Source organism: Manis pentadactyla, chromosome 13 (assembly GCF_030020395.1).
Source record: "Manis pentadactyla isolate mManPen7 chromosome 13, mManPen7.hap1, whole genome shotgun sequence".
Taxonomy (NCBI): domain Eukaryota; kingdom Metazoa; phylum Chordata; class Mammalia; order Pholidota; family Manidae; genus Manis; species Manis pentadactyla.
The window spans coordinates 107315040-107339247 of record NC_080031.1 but is presented as its reverse complement, the minus strand read 5'-3'; the positions used below and the strand labels follow the sequence as shown (position 1 = coordinate 107339247).

Sequence of the window (24208 nt, the reverse complement as noted above, 5' to 3'; positions counted from 1 at the left end):
AGTGAGGGGAACCTCAGAGAGGAAGAGGCACGCTCAAAAGCTGGGATTCTGTCTTTTAAGGAGTTTCAAGAATGGGATAAAGGTAAAGGGTCGGGGGCGTGGGTGTAGGCTTGAGAGACAATGTGTCACTGTGGGTAGCCAGTTCTCTAGGTGGTTCTGTAGCATGAACTTTCTGTTCCTCTCCAGGACAGTGGCCTCTCCCAGGTACTGCGAGCACGTCCGCTAAGACTGCCTGCCCTGCCTCAGGAGGGTAAGCCGGGGGCTGATTACTGAAGAATATCTTAGGAATCTAACCCCTCAACTTTCTACGCTTAGCCTCAGGATAAGTCCTTCTTGTTCCCACTATGCTAGTCACATCTCAGCATTTTTCATCATAGGCAGGAAAAGTTGATCATGATGCTTGTCCCACATCTCAGCTCATTGAAAAAGAAAAGTTATGGAAAAGTTTGAGGAAGGAAATAATACCAATTATAAGGACAAGTGGTTATCATGCTTGGACACTAAGTCTGGAGCAAAACTTACTGGAAGCTCAGAAAAATAAAGTATGTTAAATAAATGTGGATTATCTGAAAGAAAAAATAATATAATTGATATCTAGTTGCACATTTGTTGCTATTTTAAAATGCCAAAATATGTCAAATACATAGTAGAGTTCCCAAAGCAGTAAACAGACACATGTACACTCACCACTCTTGTTTGTTGGAAGTTAATATTCCTTGGATGTTTTTATGTTTATAAATTCAAAACTTGTTTTTTATTTCTAAAAGAAACATGGGATATACAAATGTGAGAAGTTTTTAGTCAACACAATATTAAAAGAGAAGAATTAAGTTGGAAAAATTGACATTATTTGACTAAAGACTTTCTATAGGGTCCCAATTATTAAGGCCTATGGTGTTGGCAGAAGAACAGGCAAATGAATCAGTGGAACAAAATGGAATGGAACGGCCAGAAATTACCCACATGAACATACTAACCTGATCCTGACAAATGGGGAGAGGCAGTTCAGTGGAGCATGTATAGCTTTTCCAATAAAAGTGCTGGAACAACTGGACATCCACATGCCAAAAAGAAAAAAAAAGACGACGACTCTACACACAGACCTTTACACCCTTCACAGAAGTTAACTCAGTATGGATCATAGACCTAGATCCCAGGTGATCACCCATTGACATAGAAATGAACCTTTCTCCACCCCTGAGGAACACCTGTTAACATGCAGATGTGCTAAATGTACAATGCAAAACTAAAAAATTCTTAGATGATTATGACACCGATGGACAATGACTTCAATGGGGCATGGGGGTGACTCAATAATATGGGTGAATGTAGTAACTACATTGCTTGTCATGTAAAATCTTCATAAGAGTGTATATCAATGACACCTTAATAAAAAAAATAAACTCTTAGATGATAACATAGGATAAAATGTAGATAACCTTGGGTTTGATGTCTTTCTAGACAGAACAACAAGGCATGATGTATAAAAGAAAGAATTGGTAAGTTAGACTTCATAAAAATTTAAAATTTCTGCTCTGCAGAAGACAAATGTCAAGAGAAGGAAAAGGTAAGCCACTGACTGGCAGAAAATATTTGCCAAAGACACATATGACAAAGGACTGTTATCCAAAATGTACAAAATAAATATCTTAAAACTGAACAATAAGGAAATGAACAACTTGAGTTAAAAATGAGCAAAAGATCTAAACTTTTACCTCATCAGAGAAGATACACAGAGAGCAAACAAACACGTAAAGATGCTCAACATCATATGTCCTTAGGGAATTGCAAATTAAAATAATGAGATACCACTATTGTAACTCCAGGGAGAGGAAATCCCAGGGCAAAATACCTCTTAAACTGAAATCGGTCAAAGGGAGACATAAAGTTTAAAACCTATTCACTGCTTACATACTGCAGTCTGGGGCTTCCCTCTTTCCTGCTTCAGCAGAGGCAAACCCCGCCCTCCCCTCACCTCAGGTACAGATAAGCTCTTGGTTTCCCAGGTGATCACCCATTGACATGGAAATGACTTGTTCTCCACCTCTGAGGAATATCTGTTAATATGCAGATGTGCTAAAGCCAGGCGAGATATTCTGGAAATATTACAATTTTACCCACAACTACACACCTTAGAATGGGTAAAGTCCAAAAAGCACTGACACCACCAAATGCTGAAGGATGTGGAGCGGTCACAAAAGACAAGGAGGAAAGTTAAATGCATGTTTTTAAGTGAAATAAGTCAATCTGATAAGGTTTGACTTATCAAGCTTTATTATTTAATAAGTCAAGCCTTATCAGATAGTACAGCAATTTTGTGGTTTTTCTCATGTATATTTGGTCTTAATCCACAATTGCTGACTTACAGCTCCCCAAAACCCTCAGAATTTCCTAAGTGTTGAGAGTGACAAAGATGTCTTTTTTCATGTCAATGACTTGACTTTTGGAAAGTGCTTAAGGATGGATACTGGTTGCCAGAGGACCAAAACCCTGTGATTAGAGTCCCAGGAGAACTAGACTCCAATTTTAAAATCCCAGTGTAACAAGTTCTATGGTTGCCGGTACTGCATCAGGGGATTCTTAAAAGCAAAGGGAATGTTTCATGCACTTAGTTTCATGCTGATGCCAAAAAATGCTTTCCTAGGCTTTTATTTTTTCAGTATGTATACTGACTTCAGTGCTTTTCCTTCAGTATACTCACTTTTATAGTACCAGTGTGTAGGCAGCAAGAAAATTTGAAAAGCTCAGTATATTAAAAAACGTAAGTATATTCACTTTACGTAAAAATGGAGTTAGTTTTATTTTTCTCCCATCTACTCACCTCAAGCATGTAGTTTCTTCTGAGCATTTACATTTTTGTTCCACTGACAGCTAGCTAGCTACCAATAGCCTTTCAGTTAGGATTTAAATTCTTGACAATGAATTTCCACCCACTATGAAGCTGGTTGAGAGATAACCCAAAAGTCAACAAACAGGCCTAAAACACCCAATATCATCAGAAGGCCATGCACTGTTTGAAGACCAATGTTTTTTTTTTCTTTGATTCTTCAACCAAAAGCACACAGGATTTAATACTATATTATTAACTATAGTTATCATGCTGTATATCAGATCTCTAGACTTACTCATCTTACCTAACTGCAGCATTGTACCCTGGGACCAATATCTCCATTTCCCCCATCTCCCCACCCCTGGTAACCACCATTCTACTCTGTTTCTATGTATTCAACAATTTTTTAGATTCCAGATCTAAGTGAGATCACTGATTTCTACCCTTTTTTATCTCCTTCCTTCTACTCGCTTTAGGTTGTATTTGTTTACGTGTTTGTTTTTTAATGGAAATTTAGATTATTGATTTTATATATTTCTTTACTTATACCACTACATGCTACAAATTTTCCCTCCGAGCACTACTTCAGAAGCAACCCACAAGTTTTAATATGTTGCTTTCGTATTTCACTCCATTAAAAATGGCTTGAGTCTTCCTTTATCACCCATGTGTTTTTTAGAATTGCACTGTTTAACTTCCAAATAGTTGGGGATTTTCTAAATGATTTAATTTCTTCTTAGTCAAAGGACATACATTGTGTGATTTCTTAGTTTTACGTCCCAAGATATGGTCTAACCTGGTGAATGTTTATGTGCACTTGAAAAAAATTATGCAAAGCTGCCATTGTTGGGTGACGTACTCTATAAATGTCAATTGGGACAATTTGGTTGTATTGCTTAGATCTTCTTTATTCTTAGTGATTTTTTTGTCCACTTGTTCTATCAATTATGAGAGAAATGCTGGCATCAACTATGTTAATTTTTTCTATTCTTAGAGTACTGTCAATTTTTGCTATATACATTTTGATGTTATTTGAGAAGTACACATTTGGGATTGCTGTTAGGTGAAAACACACCTACACTTGATCCCTGTGTTATTATGTGATGTCCCTGCTTGTCCCTGGTGGTATTTCTTATTCTGAGCTTGGCTCTGTCTGCCAGGTAGTTCAGCTGTCAAAGAGATGAAGGGAAGGAGAAGGAAGCTGAAACACTTGTCCATTGTTCAAGAAGAATGTAAATGAAATACACAGGGTTTAGGACAGCCTCTCCGACTGGTAAAAATATTTTAAAATTGAATTAACCGTATTTACGGCAGGGAGGCTGAGCAGAAGAGAACCAAAGAGCTGCCGCTGAGCTGCCAGGAATCAGGCGACACCAAGCGCCGCTGAACTTCCAGCCACGCCGCGGCGCCCGCTGACCCCGTGTGGAGAGAGGGACCAACGCGTCCGACACGGAATAATGTGAAGGTAACAAGCGTTACTCCTCCACGCCGCCGCTGTTGTGGAGCACTTGCTATTCATCAGCAGACAACCAAAACGGTATGGCAGAGTGCAGTCAGGTCACAGATCTGCCTTCTTCTGCACTTAAACAAGTGAACCATAAAAATGGAGTGTATCAAATAATCCTAGTATAAGAACAGGATTTATTATAAGATCAAAAAACCAGATAAATAAAAGAACTGAAATGTAAGGGAAAGTGGAGGTGATGCATTTACTTATCAGCTAATTTGATACCGTCATTTTATATTTTGCACATTTTTCTATTGGGCTCTTTGTCTTGTTTGTAGGAATTCTTTATGTATTTCTGAGACGAGCCACTTGTCGGATATGTGTGTTAGAGACATTTTCTCCTAGTTGGCAGTTTACCTTTTACTCTCCTAGTGGTAGATTTTGATGAAGGGCAGTTCTTAATATTTTAGAACAGACATTTCATGTTGCGCAATTTATCATATTTTTATTTACGGTTATGGAGGGTTTTTGTCAGTTAAAGGAATATTTGCATACTCTTAGTTCATAAAGTTCTATTTCCTCCCCCCAATTTTTTTTGAGTTGGTTTTTTGAATATTAGTTCAAATGAAATTGTCAAGATTCATTTTCTCCTATGTATGTATCCAATAGATTCAGCATAATTGATTAAAAAGAACAACTTTTCACAATTTTACTACAGTGTTTTTTTTTGCCACAAATCAAATAACCATATATGTGTGGGTCTGTTTCTGGTCTATTTGTTTATCTTTACACCAGTATTTTTTTATTGTGATTGCTTGAAAATAAGTCTTATTGTGCGGTAGTGTAAGTCCTCCAGCTTTATTCTTACTCAAGATTATCTTGTTTATTCTTTCTTCCTATTATATGTTCATATAAATTTGAAAATCGAACCTAGTACTCTCTCAGGAAAACCTTGCTACTTATTTTGAGTAAGATTATTGAATTCATAAAACAATTTAGAGTGACTGTACCTCTTATTAATATTGAATTTAAGTTGATGAATGACTATGCACTTGTATTTATTTAGAATTTCTTTGAAATATTTGATTAATATTTTGTAATATTCAGGGTAGAAATTACACATACCTTCTGTTAGTTGTTTTTCCTCATGCATTTGCTATTTTTGGTATTCTGAGAAGTAATATCTTTTAAATAGTTTCATTTTAAATTTATTTACTGCACACATTTAGAATATAATTTCTTCTTTTGCATATTGACTTTGTATTCAGTAAATTCTTATTTCCAAAGTAACAAGTAAGTATGATCCTGTTTTTACAACATCATTTCTACCACACTCTTAATCTGTACCCTTAGTCATAGAGAGAGAGAGAGGAAGATAAAGAGTTTAGGAAAGATTTTCATCTAAAATTAAAGGCAGTAAGTCCTGATTGTAATGTTTTGCTTAGTTTTTTCAAATTAAAATTTACTTTTCTGCATTTCTGAATTATTCTTCAAGAGTATATATTATTATTTAAAAGCAAAATAAACTTAAAATACAATTTAAAACTTAAAATTAATCACAGTGTAGGCTGGTTTTCTTGTTTGCATATTACTTGACTCACTGACTACCTTCACATGCCCATAGACTAGAAGGATTTCCTAATTTTTGTTTGGATAATATATGATAAGCAGTTTGCTCAAGTCTGCCTGTTTGAGTTGATTAAATTTCTTTATATCTTAAAAGAGCCTTACAAGGATCTAATCAAGGAAATAAAAAGGAACTCCACAGAATAGTAAGTAATGATTAGTCCATTAGATAGAAGCATTTCCTAACTCTCTCATCCAATATGAGATCTGAATAAGAGTTTGGGGTGGACTATGTTAGGAGATTTCAGCTTCCTGGGAAGAATAAAAATATCAGAAATTGCAGAAAGCCGTCTCCATTTTAAGCTCATCCCCTTAGTCGGGTTCAGAAACAGGTGTCCTAAGCAGGTGGTGAGGGAACGCCCTTTGATTCTACCTAAGGTTTTGCCCCCATTTGTCAGTCACCTGGATATCCCTATTTAAACTTTCTGGGAGCGTCACTTCTCAAAATCAGGTGTGTACTATTATTATCATCATGTTAAGTGATGAGAAATCTGCAGCTCATAGAGCATTAGCCACTTCCCCCAAATCACCTTGTTGGTAGGTGACCAAGACGGCTGTGGAGCCCGCCAGTCAATGGTTTAAGCGGAAGTACTTTACTGCCACCTTATGGGCAAAAGGGGTTGTTGCAGGTCCTGCAAGAGTTCATTACGGTTGAAGTTGGGCTTCAGAGAGTGAGTTCCTCTATCAAATGCAACAATGTGTCTTAAAGTCATACTAGATGTTTATTTGTATTATAATTCACAAAAGAGAGTGATTTTTTAAGAGGTCAAATTTAAATGATTATAGAACAAAGACAAGATTATGGCTGGAAGAAGAGGTTGGAGGCTGAGGTAATAATAAAGAAGAATATAAAAATAACCCACCAAGAATGATGACAACTTGGACTAAATAAATGTTCATGAGCTTGATTTATGCTTAAGATGAAATAAGGAATATAAATAAATTATATATTGAAATTGAGTTTGAGAAGACTCATTGAGTTAATTAAATTAAAGCATGTGGAGGATCACATTTAGAAAGAAAAAAATAGGATTTATATTGCATAGACCGAGTTTAAAAATTCTTTGAGTTAATGAAAGGAAGACGTCTAGTATCTGATCCTGAGAAGATGAGTACAGTCTCACGTGAGTCAGAAGCCTAAGGGCCAGCAAGTGACTATAGCTGTGAGCGGGACCTTAAAGCAAAGGGAGCGCGTGGGGAAGAGAAGATGGCAATGACAAAAACCTGGGATTGACCAATAATCAGAGGATAAAACATATGGGGAACAAGACAGAGGGATTTCAAGATTGAAAGCACCTGCCAGAGAGGATGAGCCCAAGCAAGCACACAGGCAGTGGCTGTCAGACTAGGGATGCGAACGGAGATGTTATATTGGCAGTGGTAGGATATGTGTGGAGATGACCAGCTTTTAGGGTTTGCACTGAAAACAGTGAAGTCTTGCATTTAGATAAACATCCCAACCTCCTTTCCCTCTTTGGAAATGACTACAGTCAAATGACAGAAAAAAAAATATTATGAGAGTTCTTTTCACTGTTGTGCACACCAATTTTAAGTAAATGTTTTCTTATCCACTGAAAAATTTTGTATTATCACATAGCACAAGTCTTCTCCTTTGGAATCCTTGGAAAAAATACAGTAATGACGTGGACTCCAGTCTAGACTTTAGAAATCATCAGAGGAAAACATAAGTACAATGACATGGTAAAGATAAAACTGACTTCTAATTTCAAATAATGTAGAGTAAGAGAAACCAGATATATCTCCTTCCTGAAAAGACAGTTAAGAATCAGACAAAATACACAAAACAATGATGCTAGACACCAACAATGGACGCTGATTCCTGAGTGATTGGAAATAAATATGATGAGCAATATGACTGGCTTTGGTTTCTGCACCGTGAGAGTCTAAAGGGAAGCCTGGATGGAACACGTGGATTTCCTGAATTGAGGAGGCAAAGCTGAGAGAAAAGCTGTTTACCACCAAAAATAAAGTGGTCATAGTTTGCAGGACCACAGCCAGGGAGAGCTGGGCGGGAGGCTCAGCAGGTCACTGTTGGTGCTGGTGTGCGAGGGGGTCACCCAGAGCCAAGAAAGAGCCAACAGAGAAGTTGAGAAATAACAGAGCCCAGATCTCATCTGTGGCTGGTGATGGTGCCTGTTTCTATTGGCCAGATTAGAAAACCTTACAATTCATAGAGCGCACTGAGTACTTGTCTCAGTAATGAGGAATAATTAGCCCAATTACTGAATACTGCACTAGCCCTACCTAACTACTCTTAAAAGCAATATTCCAGAGGATCAGACTGTTCCCAAGTAACTGAGCTGTGTTTCAGAACAAAGCTCAAGAATATTTCTAGAAATACAAAAGACATGCAGAACCAAACAAGGTAACATTCATGACATGTGGTATCCTAAGCTATAATCCCTGATGAGAAGAAAATCAACCAGCTCAAAACTGACACATATATTAGAATTAGCAGATAAAGTCATAAAAATGATTACCATATAACTGTGTTCCAGATTTTTTAAAATGTTAGAAACATTGAAGAGATAAATCAAACTTGTAGAAATGAAAATAAAAATCTTTGAAATGAAAAAAAATCACTGAATGACATTAATGGCAGATTAATTTTTGAAGAACAAAAGGTCTGTGAACATGAAGTCAAGGCAATAGTGTCAAAAAACAATCTCCCCTGTGATTCTCAGCACTCCTGCAGGGCCCAGTACTTGGAGCAATAGAAGTAGATAGGCCATAAAGATAGAGAATATTTCATTTTCTGCTGAGCTATTTGCTTTTCATATTCCAAAATATGAAAATAAATATAAAATAAAGTCATACAGATGGTAGGTGATGATTCCCTTTTGGCTGGAACCATGTGTCCACCGTGTAGTCAGCATAGTAGTCAAGGTCAAGGAGCTAACGGAAGATACACACACAGTGGCCACCGTCTTACAGGACATCCGGAGGTGGGAGAGACACTCTTTCCCAGGCAAGTAGGGAGCGTGCTGTTGAGAGGAAGAGGGCATGTTAGTCTTTCTCCATATTAGGAATGTGCATGTACGCATGTGTGTGTATATATGTATGTATATGTGCATGTGTTGTACTTCATATATATATAGTAAAACCCAAAGAAGAACACGTCCCTATGTGTTGCAGAGGTTGAGATGTGTCAAGAGAATGTAAGAAAAAGGCCAGTGACCAACGGCACAAAAATACTTTTTGAATTATCATATCCATCACCCTTATTTTATACTTGAGGGAACTAAGAGCCAGAGCGTAAAGGGAATTGACCGAACACAAAACCAGGTCGTTAGGTGTCCTACTTAGTTACCCCTCCATGGCTCCATGAGGCCGCTGAACGCATGAGGAGCCATGCTATTATCCCTTTGAAAACAATACATAAGGCATATCAAGGCTCACCTTATTCTGGCAATACTCTCACACTCGTTAGTGGCAATGACCTGGGGTTCGCACATTCCTGTCACTGCCCCTCGTGCAAAATTACAAAATGATTGTCGGGCTAAGGGCTCCAGTCCGATGCCGTGGGGAAAGTCTTACTTTCTGTGACCTGCACCAGCCTACACAGAGATCAAACCTGAAGCCAGGTTTTGTGAGATCTCAATGTTTAATTAAGATATAATAATAACTATGTCACATAAATCCCAAAAGCTAAACACCGATTCTTTGCAGTCACCTTATCCTAGCTCAGAATTTCAGGCATGTAAGAGGTTGAAGATATCTGAGAGACGGCAAAACCACAGTCTGTCTGAAGAATCAGAGAATTTCAGGACTTGAAGGGCTCTTGGAAGCTTCAAGTGAAAATCCATCTGCTGGTTATGGGAACTCGAGGGCCCTGGGAGCAGAAAGGGCCTGGTGGCACTGCTCAGCACTGTGAGTATGTTTTCCAGCCCAGGGTTTTCTATTACCTTCTGCTTTTCTACGTGGGGACTGGCTTCAAGGCTGATGTACTGGGGAGAAGAGTTAGGGAGTAACTGCTGTGGGCTCAGCCGCCACCGTTCTCTCCCTTCCCCAAGCAGGACTCACAGGCTCTCGACACCCAAGGCCCAGGGGTTTGCAGAGGCCACGGAATCGGGTTGATTTAAACCAGGGCAGGGCTTCATTGTCGCCCTGAGCCAACTCAAGCCGACTTTCTTATGTGGACATTTCACCTGAAATTGACTCGAAAACAATGATACGATTAGGATCATGCTCACAGAAGGGTAGGTCACCTCCGGACTTCATTAGGGAAATCTAAGGAGAGGCAGAATCTCATCCCAGTCTCTCCAAAGCTCTCACAGCTCCTGCCCGACAAAGCGAGGGGAACAGAAGCATGTACACCCCACCCGGCGACAGCCAGGTGGCCCAGTTGTTGACCTCCTGACAGAATAGGGAGCAGAGGCCTGCTCTGCTACAGAGGGAGAAGGAACAGTGGATGAGCACAATGTATTTGGAAAACTCAGCTTCTCCCTTCATCTCCTTTATTCCCAGACTGTTAAACCTGGGGGTGTGTTTAGAGACTTCCTATGCCTCCTCTGCTAAAGAAACAGAAGTGCTGTGGGTGGAGATGCTTCATTGGAGTCCACATGCCTTGACTTCATATATTTACCACATTTTACCCATTCTCAAAATCCCCAAGCCATCTCTCATCTTGAAGTTGTGAAACGTGATATCGTTTAGACTCAGTCCCTGTTTTTGCAGGGAAAACTGGAAGCAGAGGAAGAGACATGTCCCATCAGGGATTAGAAGCCACGTCTCCTTGCAATGCTCGTGCGAGTGACGGCTCGAGGCAGTGACCCTGCTGTGCTGGGGGCTGTGTGAGTGCCACCAGATAGATAACGTGCCCCTGATGTGAGGCGGGAGGCAGTTCTGGCTGAGTATTAAGGGGAAGAGGGATCATACTGTAGCTTAGAAGCACCTTCCTTCTTTATCCAATCCCACCACTATGGCCAGGCCACCATCTTCTGCCTCCTGTATCTCTGTCCCTCAGCTGTCCCTCCACTTCCTCAGTTCCCCGTGTCCTCTAGTTTCCATAACTTAACATCAATAAAATCATTTTATTCCCTTGATAAAGATCTTTCCATTACACCTCATTGCATAGAACAAAACAGGGTAAAGCAAAAAAGTCCTTCACATGTGCTAACAGGCCCTGGATGATTTAGACCAAGTCTTCCGACCTTACCTTATACCACCTTATACCACCTTCTTAGATCAGTTTTATTTCACAAAGTGCTCCATGTCCCCTGCACCTCAAGGTCTTCTGGTCTGTTGTGACCATCCCATCAAACATATATTTTCTTCTGAACTTCAACTCCACCTTCAGAGCCCACTTTCTCAGAGATATTTTTCAAAATACAATCCCAACTCTCTATGCTTTCTTTTTACACGTCTAATCAGTGTGTAAGGTCTTTGTGTAATTATTTAAATAATTCCACACCCTAAAGGATTATAAGCCGATAAGGGTAAGGTCTGTGTCTGCTCGACTAACCACAGTGCCCAGTACATAGACAGGCACTTAGTCGTTGCTCTATAAATGTTTGCAGAATGAATGAGGTCCTAAGTAGTCCAATCTGAATGAATGCGGAGTAAGCAAACGGAAGAGCAGGAACAGTAGGTATCACTGTCTATAAATACAGCTTCCTTTCTTTCCCTTTTGAGTAGAGTCTGTCTGTCAGCTGAGGGTCCCCAGCTATCGTGGGACCGTGACTTTTCGGCACCCTCCTTCCCCCCTCTCTGTGTCTTCAGTCAGGGACTCAAGCGGGTGAAGTCGTCTTGCTACCGTCCACCTGGCTGCTTCCTTCTTACCCTTCAGATCTCAGCTGCGTGTCCCCGATCTCATTGTTTATCTCAGTATCTCTACTCCTAACAGATATTATCTATCGTACCACCCTACTTCTTTTATTTATAGAATTTGCTACAAATAATATTGTTTGCCTTCCTTTTTTGCAGCTGTGTGTAAGCTTCCTGACAGAAGGGGTATGTCTGTTTCCCTCAATATTGTCTCCTAGAGCATGCACAGGAGATTAAGTATTCCTTAAAGAAAATATGTAAGGATGAGTAAGCTTATTTTTTATTGATGGATTTATGGGGAAAGGAAGGACTCCTCCTATGGGCAGCTTTCTGGAGAGGGAGAATTCCAGGACTGACTCCCGTGAGACCAGAGTATAAATTCTGAGGACAGATTCTGCAGGTTTTGTGGTTAGAGCTATAGCCTGACACATTGGTTCTAACTCTGATTTTTCGAAGTGGGGAAGACCCACTCTGATCTTTCAGAAAAAAGTACTTCAAAGACCTTTCTTTCAGATCACAACGTCACAGCCCACAACTTAACCCTAAGTGCCTGTCGGAACCAGCTGGTGCCTGTTACCAGAAGGTAGCACCCGGTGTATGGGGACAAACAGCAAAAGTGAGCAGAGTCCTCGGAAAGATTCGGCCAAGCCGCCTTCAAAATACCTCCCTCACCAGCCAAGTCATGACTGACCGTTTTTAAAGAAGTAAACGTTAAAGTTTTTAGACAAAAATTTCAAGGGCAAATACTCCCTTGTATGTGTATAGTCATGCAAATCTACATAAAACCAAACAAAACAACACAACACAATAATTCCTCATTTATATTTTCCCTCATGTAGCAAATATTATTGACCTCACAAAACATTCCGTACCTCGGGGGGCAGGTTAAAATGAAAAAGCGTCTCCTTCATTTTGCCCCCAGACAAGTTGCAAACATAATTTGAAGCTCTGTCTAGAGGTTTCTGATTCCTCCAAATTGTCCTCAATCGGTATCTCAGAGGTTGCGTTCCCTATTCACAGCCCACGTAAGCATTCTCTGCACATGGCAGGGCTTCTAGGAGCATCCCCCCACCCCCAGACTGAGTTCCCTGAGAGCAGAAACCTGTTATGCCCAAGCCTGTGGGCTCCGGAGAACCTGTACTGCCCCTGGCAATTGTTGGTGCTCATGAGCACTTCCCAGGCACCCTGGGGTGGGGGTGGGGTGGCGGAAGGGGGTGTCTGGGGCACACAGGACCAGATCTCAGCGTGGGCCCCATTCGAATCACTCCACCCTGGGCTGCTGCAACATGCCACATACATGTGAGTGGCCCCTGAAGAACGTCGCAAATGGCCTTGCTGCAGAGAGGTTCTAAAATAGCAATTCCAAAGAAAATTCAGATTAGAACCTTGGTCTTGGGAAATCTAGTGGAAGATTACCATAACAATTCCATGTGGTGGCCACCGGTGTCGAGGACCTGAAACCAAGACAGAAATAAAAATAGTTACAGAAATCAGTAACTGGTAAATCACAGTTTAATCTGTTGGCAGAATAAAAGAATTCTAATTTATTACCAAGAAATCTTACAATAATTAAAAGCATTGTTTCATTTATACATGTTTTCATTCTTTTTTTTTTAATGTGGAGTAACTCTCCTGCTCCTGAGATGTAATCAGCTGAGGTCTATATACAAGTGCCCTCATCAACATTGGCAGTCCAGATACCTGATAACTTTTGGATTAACAGTAATGAGCGTGGGCTTAAGAGGATTCAGAACTGGCAGCTGATATATGAAAGAAATTACAAAATATGAGAACTTTACAGTGATCCTCTGGCCCAATCCCCATTATTTGGCAGAGCAGAGAAAGACACTTGCTTCTGGGGCGCCCAGGAATTCACGGCAGACAGCGGAAAGTGCAGCTCCTCAGCCTTTGACGTGGGGTCTCTTTGCAGCCCCCCACATGACTCTTCTCGGAAAGAGGCCACAAAGGATCCCTCATTCAAATACACGGCCAAGCGGTTTCAAAAGTTCTGAGTTCTTGAGCTGCACAGTGGTGTAGGCATATTGCCAATCATTTCACATGTCACTTCACTGAATCCCCCAAGGCCCCTGGTCCCCGTGAGTTAGGGGGTCCCCATTAGTTAATGCCGGTCCCCATGCATTAATAGATGGGAAAACTAAGGCCCCTGCTCATTGGCCCAGAGATTTTGTTCTTTGAACCACATACCATTGACTCCAAAGAGATACAGAAATGCAGATAGATAAACTGATACACGTAAGTAAGTAGCTAAAAAAGTATTTCAAAGACTTCTTCAGATCACAATGTCAGAGCCCACAAATCAGCCAGTGAAATTTCTCACCAGAAGGTAACGCCCGACGTGTGCGGACGAAGGACAGAAGTGAGCAGAGTCCTCAGAGAGACTCGGCCTCCTCCCGACGTGTCCTTAGAGCGATGCTGTCCCGTGCTGTCTAGGGTGGTTCCCTCTAGTGCAGCCACGAAAGCAGAGGTATCAGGAGATTGGACCAGCACTGAAGTGCATATCCGCCTCTAGTGTGCCCACGGGAGCCGCTGTGTGCCACCCTCGGGAAGCCTGTTCCACGCGTCCCCGAGAACACCTGCTCAGGAAATGTTCGACCTTGGTTTGACGTGAGTAAAAGTACCGGCCCCAGCTACAGACCTGTGACTGCTCAGGAGACAGAAGTCAGTCAGAGATGACTCAGGGCATAGCTATTATTTTAGTATGGAGGTATTTTAGGTATCTTGAAAAGGTAACTCCTTAACTGAAGATTTCACCCTATATTTTTCTTTGAGGGGATGCAAAGAAAATGGTGAGGACACTAGAGGCTTTAGAGAAAAGAACTTCTCAACAGAGGATGTAGGTCTGTCCTGCCCATGAAGCGACTACCACCTCTAGATTAAGGCAAAGAATTCTAATGCCCCAGGCGTACTCGGCTGTGCGGACAACCTTCTGACACGGAATGCTAGACTCACTTGGGCCATTCTGAGAGAGAGCATAGTGAGAGAAAACATTCTGTGCCACCCCAAGGGCCACCCGAAGCCTCTGCTGGTATGCTGTGGTGCGTCTGGAGCGTCGACATGCCTCCGGAGCACTCGGCTCCCCAGGATGGCTGGAGGACCTTAGCTCAATGTCCAGAGCTACCCACTCTGCTTGCTCTGAGACAGTCTAGACGCACACCCCCATCTCTCCCTGACATCTTCCCTGAATTCCTTCAGGAGTGAAACAGCAGCAGTGGAAGACGCAGGCGGCCACGCTCTAGCCCACGTATGTCCCCACTGACCCACCTCAGAGAGAAAAAGGGGAAAACTGTGACATGCTCTTTGGTGGCTGGTGCCTCTCCCTTAGGGCGCCTGGGTTAGGGCCTCAGGAGGAGCTGAGGGGCTGCACAGGAGGGAAGGCGCTGGGGCCTGTGTGCCAGGCTGAGCAAGTCCCGGGAGGCCCGACATTCCTGTTGAGTCAGAACCAAACCTCAGCAGGAGGTGTTGGGGGAGGAAGTGCAGGGTCGCCTGGAAGACGGGGTGGGGATGGGTCACTGCGCAGGGCAGCCGTTGGCGGCGGTTGCAGATTACCGGTGGTCATACAACTATAGTCATTAATCCAATATAAATCAATGAGACAGAAATTTTTAGTCAGTAACCAAAAAGAAAGTCTTTTAAAAGTGATTCCTGATTCAAAAATGTACAGGATATTTATTCAAGATATTTAAAAAGGAGATATTTGGATATATTTTAGAAAAATGTGTTTTTAATACATGGGACAAATAGTTTTCAATAAGTGTGAAAATCCAAACTGTAGAGTTAAACGTATAGAGAACTATTGACTATCTTGATTGTTTAGTTTTTGGTTCATGCTCTTATTCATCATAATTGGTTTCATGGCTTCATATTTTGATCATGTCCTAAAATTTGTCTTTTCTTTCTCTTGCAATTTGCATCACAGCTGATGAATGTTCGTAATTGTTCTAAGTAAACCTTAAATCTGTTTTTTGCAATAGCATATGCTCCATAGGATATTATTAAAATATTATAATTTATTTATATCTAAAAATTGTAAGGTAGATTTACATATGTAACTTATGTTTTTTAATATATATGTATTTATGCCATGATTACATATTTGGGGTTTTTACCTATAAATTGATAAAGTGAGTATATTTGAATAAACTGTTTTGGCCTAAACAAATTTTTCCCAGTATTTAAAAATTTTTTTTTCCTAAAAGTGCAGTAATTATTCTATTCATTCAGTGACACCACATGTTTACTATTATTTTATTAACAACTAATTACTCTCTTTATTTTACTTGCTATTTTTGACTTAGAAAGTATTTATCTGACATTAACCTAAAATCTCTAGTTTCTTGAAGCCCATGAGGAATATTTTATATTATGAATTGTTTGGTTTACAACACATGTGTGTTAAGAAATCAGACATGAATATTAAGACTCATTTGATTAAATAGAAAAAAACACAATTACAAGTTATGATTGATATTTTTAGTCTAATGTCAGCTTCAGGTTTCATTTACTCACTACTGGAAAATAATTCTCTTTACCAAAGCAAAATACCTATGTCTGCATATTACATTAATGATCTGAGTCCTCTCTATGGAGCCCCAGATATGGGAAAGTTCTGCTCTGTCTTCTGCAGACCTGCGTATACCCTCGTCTCTCCCAGATACCTTTTTTCCTCAAGCCTTTTCAGTGACTCCAGAATTTACTCAGGACATACTGTTTTTATTCTCTTCCCCAGCATGATCAACAGGATGCCTTCTTTTGCAGCTGCCCTTATGTGACTGGGACCTCTAAATAGTGATGCATAAAGTATATATGTATTCCTGGTCTGTTCTGATTAGTTTCTGGCATTATGGATTTTCACTCTATCTTTCTCTAAATCTGAATTTTCTAGTTTTCACCAGTGTAGCTAAAGTATTATAAGAATGTAATACTGTTAGGCAGAAAAATAGACATGAGCTGGGTAGGGAGAGAATAAAGCCAGTAAACCCACTAGAAGGGACTCAAACAATTAACCAGATAAAACCAGGAGCCAGAAGGGACTCACAGGGGTAATGAGTTGATTAGCTGAAGCTCCAAAGGCCAGGAGGGACTTAGAATTGTCTGGATATTCCCCAGATAAAGAAAAATATCGGAGCGCAGCCCATGTCTTCACTGTACCAATTAGATAATGACACTGTAAAATCTACTTAGCCTGAAAAAAGGCCCAGCTTATTCTTTAACTTAACCTATATGCTGTTTTTTCCTCTTCTTCTAACCACTTAATCAAGTAACTTTGTAACCAGGGCAGGAGACAGACCTAAAAGTATAAATAAATCTATGCGGACAAAGGATGCCAGTATCTGGACCAATGCAGTCACCTAAATAACCCTATTCTTAAGACAAAACTTCAAAGGAATTATGAATCACCTCTATACATCATGCCTCATGCTGACACTTACCCAAAAGGCGCTACAAAAATCCCAGACCCTAAACCCTTAAGCACGCCCCCTCCCTGAGGTTGCCGGAACTCGCCTTTCTTCGAGTGTGTCACTCTCTCCGTTCTGCTCCAGGTGAGCACGGAGGGGCTGCTGAGAGCTCTGACTTGGGCTTGCAGCTCACCCAGGCCTGGGTGAGCCAAACAAGACTGCAGCTGTACAGTCACGCTCTTTGGTAGCCTGCCTGAAAATGTCCTTTCTTTGCCATTGGGAAGTTCTCAGAACGTAATCTCACTCCATGCAGTGCCCTGCGGCTCCCCCAGATCCTGGGGTGGGAGGGACTTAGCTCCCACAACATGCAGATTCAAGCAGACTGTGGTGCCAGGTGACCCTGGCTTTAGGAGTTGGCAGGGGATGTGCCCCGTGCCGAGCAGGAGTTCAGTGACCTTCCCTTCCTCCCTCTGGTTTCCTTCCTCTCTGTTTCATTCAAGTAAACCCGCCTTTGTCTGCCGTGACTCTGGCCTGCTCTTTCCCTGGAGTGCATTCAAATAAAACCTCCATTCCACGTCACCGCTGTGTCTCTGCCCTTCGGTTCTCAGAGAACAGACTCAGCCCCCAGCAAAACTAATGGTCCACCCATCCTTTGACCCATGTTTATTGAAACATTTTAAGTCTTTTAAAATGGAATGCAATGAGCAGAGTCTCCTCCCTGGTGTGTATGGAATCTCTCTAGCTCCCAACTTGTCTAGAGCGAGAGGGTGTCTTTCCACGTGACTCATAGTTTAGGAAAATCACCATAGATATTCTCCTTAGGAAAAGAATCACATCCGGAGACAAGCCTGACAGTTTTCTGCTGAGAATCTTTTATTGAAGAGTCAGGTCCACATATTTGCCACCTCAGCCAATCTGGAGAAACCGGTTCTGTGCGGGGAATCTCCCGGAGGGAGCGTGGGTCCTGCAGCTGCAGGGTGACTCAGCACTGTCCGTAATTTGCCAAAAAAATGGTACCACGACTCTTCCTACAAGAGAAATCACTTTTTTTTTTAGAAAAGAAGGCTTTAGAGACTTTATCAAAAGTTTCATATTTTTAGAGCAAGCCATCAGAATGAGTGCCTGACATGACAGGTGAGCAAGTCCTCACTGCCCTCCGGGGAGGTGGGAAAGGAATTCAGTGGGTCAGGAAAAGCTGGTGTTGGGACCCAAAAAATGTCTTTTGTCTTCCACGTGCTGACACTATGATACTGATCAAGCCTTTCCTCTCCCTGGCTTCAGTTTCTTCCTACTCTCCACTTTCTTTATTTCTCTTGCCCTCTCTTTCTTTTCCTTTTTTACTTCTTCTTGTGAACTATTCTGATTATCAGTGGATCCTCTTACTTGATGCTTTTTAGGAACTTCTAGCCTATCAAGCAGGTAAGATGGTTTTTGTCTCTGTGGGAGAGGCTATTTCTGCAAATAACACATTGAATTCAGCACTTACACAACAGCGTTGCAAAACAAACATTTGTTGGGATATTCGCGTCCATCAGATCCACAGAAAGGCATGTATTCCAAGGTACATATGTCAGAGTATGTGGTGCACTCAATCTGTCTCAATCCAAAACAGGGAAAAAATTCAAATAATTAAATCATAGAAAATGAGCTTTTCAAAGCCTTGAGGGACCATTTATTCCAAAGTCCCACATGCAAAAAGACAGATCCTCTGCAGTTTACATAATCCGACCACAATGGTGGGAATCTCGTGGCAGCAAAGGAGGTAGGTGAGCCCCGGCCCAGGGCTTCCCCCTCACTCATTCTCTGGGTCTAAATGATGAATAGGATACATCCTGAGCGTTCTGTCTTGCACTTAATTTCCAAATTGGCGCTCTCCTTGCCATAGTGACATCCACTTTGCTCAGGCCGGCTGCATGTCTTGCCTACACAGTTCTAATTGTCTGCCAGTTTATTGCCCAGCCTCCTTGCTTAGCTGAGGTGTTAGTCACCCTCCACGCTGATGCCAGAGTCATCTTTAAACTCAAATCAGATCTTGTTTTTCAAGCATTTAACTGATCCCCCATCAACAGAAAGTCCCCTCAGGACCCGGGCTTCTCTCTCCAGTCCCACGTGTTGTGCCTGTTTCTCTAGTTCAACTTAAAGACCACCTTCCAAGAGCATTTCTCGATCTTATACATCCCCGCACTTGCTTACGGTTTATTTCCTGTCTTGCACGACCTTACCCACTTCATCCATCAGACTGGTGCCTATTTCTCCTGGAAAGTCAGATCCCCACTTTTATAACAGTTTCATGATGCGTTCCTCTCCCTCTCCTATCACTGTGTTCCTCCTTAAAATGAACCGTCTTTACTGACGCAACCCCATGTTTCAATTCTCTTAAATCACATTTCAAACTGTATTAAAATTATTGACATCCCATTCACAGAGCTCCTTACCCCAAATTGTCTCCACATTTGCTCCTGAGTTTTCTCCATGCTTTTCAAAAAATAATTTCTTTTATCGTTATGAGAGTATCCCTGAGTCCCTAATGTCCTCTTCTTAACCTACTAATTGGCTGCAGTGTTAGAAAATAACAGCAAGTGTACCCATCTGCCCTAATTAAGGGCTATGAGTGAAATTTAAGGAGTCTTCCTCTGGGTAAATAAGTTGACTCTATGTCAGATCTTCTGTTTAGGCCAGTCAGATGTTTTATCTATGACTGTTCATAATAATAGATAATTTCTAGAATACATATTGTAAAATAGTTTTCCTCTATGAAAGTGAGGAATTATTATAATGTTTTATATTAAGAATAAATAAAATTTCTATGTACACTTACACATTTACCGTCATGAAGTTTTCTGACTTGAAGTCCTTTGCCTCTGGAAGAGAAGATTTTTATTGAATGGGTTATGCAGCTATTTGATATTTCATAATCTACAAAGTAAAATACATTCATATGTCATTCTGCATTGTCTGACCTGGACTTAAAATGAAGAGTCCCAGTTAATAGTCCAGTTGGGCAATATTGACCAATAACGTCTCTGATGGATGATCATTTACAAACACATAAAAATATAAGAAAATAAGATCCATAAAAGGAAGATGGGAATTCTAATCAATTAGCCCATGAGTCAGATGAAAATCAGAGACATAAAATAGTGTGCAATCATTTTTGCAGTTAAGAAAAAGAGAATATGCTCAAATCTATCTCTGGCACATACAGTCTGCCTGAGTTTGTTAGGGTCACTTCTACTTTCTGTCAGATTCCTGCCTCCTAAAGAGAGGATTCTAGATAATGTAAAGAGTAAGACCTCATAGGTTGTAATCTCTCATGAGTTTTATTAGCGCATAGGTCTGCATATCCTGAGAGGTGTTATTCTGGAGGGCATGTGCTGTTACACTTGACTGTAAATTTTCAGGGAGGCTAGAAAATAAGGAATAATATATTAAAAAGGAAGAAAGGCTCATTTCTGTGTCAGCTGCTTAGCTAAGATTTGACATGTTTAACACAGTGACTTCCAGACACTATTAGAATTCCTGCCTTACAGATGAGAATACTGAAGCGTGCGTGAAGGAACTGCCTATTGAGTATTTGCCTAATGTCACAGACCCACTGAGTGCGGTGTGGATTCGAATCCAGATTTCTGACTCCAAATCCCATGATTTTAACCTCTAATCATCAGTAGTGAATTCAAATCGCTGGAATGACTGGTACTAACCCTTCTTTCATTCTTCAAAAACAGAGATGTTGTTTACAGTGAGGACTTAATATTTAATTTGTGGGGCTGGTGGTAGTGGGTATTTCAATTGATTCCAACCATCCATTTGTATTTTTGGTGTCTTCCTTAGACTTTTCCAGGCAATCATGAGAAGCAACATGGATTTCCTCTGGAGTATGAACAATAGATCAAAATCTTATAATAGTGCCTGTGGCTAACAGCTTAAATAGAGATAACTCTCTTCTGAGTTCCCATTATGTATTAAGAAAGATGTAGCACAGGAGGTTCATGGAACATTGATTAAGATTCATTCTTGCCTGAGACACAGCTTCTTTAAATGTAATGTGGGAATAAAAATGTCCCTATGTAACACTAATGCCTGAAGGAACAGTGTATAATATGAATGAGAATTTGGCTGGAGAGCAAAGAAAAATACATATGTCCTCTTAGACATACGGCTAAGTTAATTTTTTTATTTTAACAGAGCAATATCCTAAGACTATTGGAAGAACATGACAAAAGGTAGGACTTGTCAAGCCATGTTTCTAAAAACCGAGAAGATTTTGGCCAATGTGGACTTTGCAATCTCTAAAAAGAAGTGGGGGGCACTCCAAATTGAGCACCGTACTTACTGGTTTAGCATGCAAAATACACATTCATTACTATAAGTTCTCTGATCTGTGCCACAGATGGGTTTCAGCTCCTTTGTGCATTTGATCTTGGAGTCTTCTCTTGTGTATTTGGAGCAGTCCACCTGTAATCAGAACAAAAAAAAAAATGCCCTACATTCTCTTTTACAGAAAGGTAGTCATTCACATATCAAGATGGTAGAGAGAAGGAGTGGGGAAAAAGCCCTCGGCTCTTCAATTTGTCAACTAACATGTCTGGAAGATCTTATGTGCCACATGCTGTGCCACATGGATAACTCAGACCTACAACATTCCTTAAATGCGAATTAGCTTTTTAAGAAGGAAATATTAATCTCTCTTTTTAGGGTTACCGCAAGAGTCCAGTGAAATAGTGAATGTGAAAAATACTCAGAAAAGTTTAAAATGCAACTCAAAGGTAAAGGTTTACTTTATTTGCTGTTCTACTTTTGCAAGAAGGTATCTCTTACCGTCTTTAAAGGAAGAAACACCAGCAGAAGAAGTAGAGCAGAACAGTTAACAGTTTTACCTCCTGAGGAATTAGTTCAGCTGTGAGCCAGTTTCAGTATTTTCACAGCTCCATTTATATATTTGCTGATTTCATTTTTACACACGGAGAAGGTTGCACTCACCTCTTTCCCTATGGCTTGATCACGGAAGAATGGCATGAGATGCGGTTGGAGAGAAAGAATTGGAGAAAGAGCAAATTCCACAGTTAGAAGAGCAAGGCTGAATTCATTGTTCACAAGGACTGTCTCCTGACATCCTTTGCCCCGGCCTAAGTGAGTTCACTGTTTACTCAGGGCCAACTAGACAGGGATCACTGTGAGCCTGACGTTTTTAAAAAATGGGGCAAATCCCTGGTCTTTGGAGAAAGGGCTTCACGGGTATCCAGGAGTTCCTGTGGGCGCGCCCTAGGTAGGGTTGGGTTATGGTCTCAAAGCTGCGTAAAGGGCAACTTTGTTGCTTCTGAAAGGCAAGTTGGGAAGCGGAGCGATCCTGACCAGGAACCCAGGAGGGAGTCATCGCCCTTTCATTCTTTTTCTCCCAAAGGGCTGACCCAACCCCACTTTGTTAACCAGACCACTTCAAATAGATAACGTCTAGATTTTCTTCTGACTTTAGCATTCTCTAATTACTGAAGGCTGAATAAATTGCAGTGAACATAAAGGCTTCGAAAAGGAATCCTAACTCACCAGATGCAGAGACAGTCCAGGTAGCGGCCGCCAGGACAAGGATGGTCAAAGTGGTGGTGCTCCGCATGGCGGTGCCGGGTGAGGAGGTGCCGGTGGGCGCTCTGAGCGCGCAGTCCAGAGAGAGAGACAGGGCAGTCTGTCAAGCACGCGCCGTATATACACATGCGTGTATGCACACAGAGCAGGATCCCATTCTCATTAAAACTGACATGCTCAGTGGTGATTGGCTGTCAACCCAAACTAGGATATTTACTTTGTCAAGGAAAGCTTCCTTATTATCTTGATTTATAGGCTGTAGGAACAGTTACACCTAGAAACTCATCTACCAAACACGTTTGCATAATAATCTTCTGATCCCTCAGCAAATACAGTGACATAGCTATATTTAAGAACAAATAAAATTATAGGTGTAGTAAGTGGAAATAAACATTAAAAGGACACAGATAAAGGGTATTAAGGGTCTATGAAAGTTGGAATAGAAGCAACAAGGACATTTCTTTACAATGTAAAAAATCCTGATTGTAGCATACTGTTCTATGCCTTCTAAGTTTATAATCATGACATTTTAACACATTCCCCTGCACCCATATCTGTATTTCTGTCCATCCACATAACTAATATCCTTTCAGGAACACAGTCCCAGTGATTTCCAAGTACTTCACACTCCTCCCAGCCCCCGATTAGCTCCTGTGGTTCTCGTATCAGCTCCCCAGAAGATGGAGTTAATATGGAATTAAGGCAGAGTTAATTTACAAAGGCCAGACTCAGAAATTGGAGGAGTTCAGCAAATTCTCCGAAGCAGACAGCTTCTGAGTGACAGAATTTTGACCCAAACCACATTTTCCAATTTCAGATCTTATGATCCCAAAGTACCTGATTTCATTTGTTTCTAATTTTTTAAGGTGTATCTCTCTCATTGATGCTTTCCATTTTCCAATTCACCTTCTTTTTCTATAAAATTCTGTAATTCTTATTTCTGCCCTTTTGAAATTTGAATACTTTCAACTCACCCATAGGTCAATGCTTCATTTCATTTCAATGCTTCATCAACACTTGAAATATGTAAACCAGAATGAGATACTCTCGAGAAGTTTTCCTGATGGGGTAAATGATCTTTTTCTCAAGTCACAGTGAAGCATTTATCATACCAGCCGTGTGCTAAGCAGGAGAGAGAAATGAGGGACCCAGAGAAGCCCTGAGGCAGCACTGGGGGGCCTCCAGTTTTCAGTCTTTTCATTGTTGTTGTTTAATTAAGAAATGGAATATTCTCCCCTTCCCAAATGTAGTTTTATGAGGCAAACAACAAATGAAACCAATTTTTCTAAAGACAACCACTTAAATAGAAGCAAGACAGGTCAAGGGGACCTGTAGTTCCACCACACACCCTAAGATTCCATGCAAATCCATTTGCACACATGTGGTCTAGAACACACACTGGGAGGTAGTGAGACCCTGAGACAGAGAGTGTATTTGCCACGGCCGCTCAGTGAATCAGATCCCCTGATTCTACTAGAAGATTCTTTCTGCTAAGCCACACCTTCTCACACCACCACACAG

General features: G+C 40.9%; 1 protein-coding gene across 1 annotated transcript; it reads right to left on the bottom strand.

Annotated features, from left to right (window-relative positions):
- Positions 1-17956: 17956 nt before the first annotated feature.
- LOC118917041 (double-headed protease inhibitor, submandibular gland-like) lies at positions 17957-22821 on the bottom strand. Its single transcript, XM_036894492.2, has 6 exons — positions 22652-22821; positions 22088-22101; positions 21441-21562; positions 19926-19968; positions 18594-18700; positions 17957-18135 (listed from the first exon to the last, which is right to left on the bottom strand). Exons 1-6 carry the CDS (start codon positions 22716-22718, stop codon positions 18090-18092), a joined length of 399 nt encoding a protein of 132 aa, XP_036750387.2. The 5' UTR covers positions 22719-22821; the 3' UTR covers positions 17957-18089.
- Between the last annotated feature and the right edge of the window lie 1387 nt (positions 22822-24208).